The sequence below is a fragment of the Bactrocera latifrons genome, unplaced genomic scaffold (assembly GCF_001853355.1).
Source record: "Bactrocera latifrons isolate USDA-ARS-PBARC rearing strain unplaced genomic scaffold, ASM185335v1 scaffold_412, whole genome shotgun sequence".
Classification (NCBI taxonomy): domain Eukaryota; kingdom Metazoa; phylum Arthropoda; class Insecta; order Diptera; family Tephritidae; genus Bactrocera; species Bactrocera latifrons.
Window position 1 is genome coordinate 207,477 of NW_017537060.1, and position 2,341 is coordinate 209,817.

The following is a 2,341-nucleotide window of genomic DNA, read 5'->3' on the forward strand; positions in this document are numbered from 1 at the left end:
CGGAACGAATGGGGAATGAGCCTCACAACTGTGAGCATACTGAAGTTGGAAGATTTGCCACTATTTCTCGAACGTCGTGCCAACAACATTACCGTTAGCCCACAACCGTTGTTTAGGTGTTCCGCCTCTCGTACAGTTAAGGCGCACGTAGGCGCCTCGAATAGTACTCCATGTATAAACGCAGCCCCCGCCGACGTTTTTTGCCCTCAGTGCTCAGGTAATCATCGTCTAATAAAGTGTCTTCAGTTTCGAAACATGCAAGTCTCTGAACGCTGGGAACGTGTAAGGCGCTTTGCAGTATGTTTCAATTGTCTGCGATCAGGACATAATGTCCGSCAGTGTACTTCTGGTGCATGTTCATTTTGCCAACAAGGGCATAACACACTGCTCTGCCGACGAACAGGTAYMAGACCTGTGGAAAATATAGCGGATACGAGTGTATCACCATCATCAGCAGCTTCGGTAACAACGCCTAMCTCTACATCCACAATTAACTCAGGTGCTGCGGCGAACCACACTTCTACCGGACCGCAAGTGTATTCCCGCCAGCAATAACAATTAGATAAGGTCCAGTCATTAGTTGTGCAAGATGACCGGACAATTTTACTTGCAACGGCTAAGGTGCTCCTTTCGGATTGCCATGGGAGGGTGAGCTTCCTCAGTGAATCCATGTTTAAAATTCTGAATCTTCGTAGAACTCCGGGGCAGATCCGAGTGGAAGGTATTGGAGCCAATGCAGCCACCTRCACAAAGGGTTCCACAACTGTGCGATTGAGATCCCTCTTTGACGAGACTTTCTCGATGCAATTTGAAGTCTACATCCTACCAACGATTACGACTATGACACCAATATGCAAAGTCGACTTCTCCGCCTGGGATCATCTTTCTGGACTCCAGCTTGCCGATCCAACATTTGGTACTCTTGCCAAAATTGATATACTTATTGGTGCAGATATTTGGCCTGCTTTAATTGCCGATGGGATTGCTGCGGGACCCCATGACGAACCATGCGCGCACTGTACCCGCCTCGGTTGGATCGTGTTTGGCCCTGCGATGGTCAACACTCCAAATCATTTGACGCATACCCTAACTGTCAGTAAATGTATAGGTGATCAGCAACTGGATAAACTACTGCAAACGTTCTGGCAGGTTGAGGACAATGGCCCTGTCGACGAACTCTCGGTAGACTCTTGTGAACGGATTTTCATTGACACAGTACGTCGCACAGTGAGTGGACKCTATAGTGTACAAATCCCGTTTCTTCCGAATGCTCCAGTGTTAGGAGATTCATATCAAACAGCACGGCGTCAGTTTTTTCATCTTGAGCGAAAATTGGCTGGCGACCCTGARCTTAGCAATAAATACATCACGTTTATGCAAGAGTACATAGCACTCGGTCACATGAATCACGTGAGGAACAATTGCCTCGACCCGACGCAATGCTATTACATCCCCCATCATGCGGTAACAGGTAAATTTCGTGTGGTATTCAACGCGTCCTGCAAAACCACAAGCGGATTGTCATTGAACGACACTCAGTTTTCGGGACCACAGCTCCAMKACAATTTGATTGATATTCTTCATCGGTTTAGACGTTATCGAATAGCTATAACCGCCGATGTCGAGAAGATGTTTCGACAGGTTGAGATCAGTCCCTTGCATCGTAAATGGCAACGCATCTTGTGGCGAAAATCTGCAGCCGAACCACTACGTAGCTACGAGTTGGCTACTGTAACATATGGAATGACCAGCAGTACATACAATGGGATTCAGTCCTTACGCCAATGTGCTCTAGATAACTACAACATTGTGGAGGACGAAACCCGGGCTTCTATGGCAAGGAACAATATCCTTGATGGATTTTACGTAGACGACTATTTAGAAAGTTTTGACTCTCTGTTGGAAGCCGTTAGTTGTGCTCATGATGTCGATGCGATCCTTCGTCAAGGTCAGTTCGTTCTTAGCAAATGGAATTCGAACTGCGCCAAAGCACTTCATGCTATCACCGATCYAGAAAAATCTGAAGCAGAAATTAAATTATGCGATTCCAATGCCACTGTGTTAGGCCTACATTGGAATCCGTTGAGCGATGAGCTCTTTTTTAAGGTGGCAATTGAAGACTCACATACACTACCAACAAATTTTGAGTGACGTCGCAAGGCTGTATGGCCCGCTTGGTATACTAGCGCCAGCTGTAGTTCTGGCCAAAATGTTCATTCAAACCCTGTGGARGAASGATCTTAACTGGGACACTCCACTGCCTGTAGAATTACAAGACCAGTGGCTCGAATTTCGAAATGGTCTTCAAGAACTAGCGCGAGTCCGTGTACCGCGTTGGTTA

At 46.7% G+C, this 2,341-nt stretch overlaps 1 protein-coding gene across 1 annotated transcript; it reads left to right on the plus strand.

Annotated features, from left to right (window-relative positions):
- Nucleotides 1-640: 640 nt before the first annotated feature.
- LOC108972653 lies at nucleotides 641-2,151 on the plus strand. The gene is made up of 2 exons (XM_018939338.1): nucleotides 641-648; nucleotides 696-2,151. The coding sequence occupies exons 1-2, from the start codon at nucleotides 641-643 to the stop codon at nucleotides 2,149-2,151; spliced, it is 1,464 nt and encodes a 487-aa protein (XP_018794883.1).
- The last annotated feature ends 190 nt before the right edge of the window (nucleotides 2,152-2,341 follow it).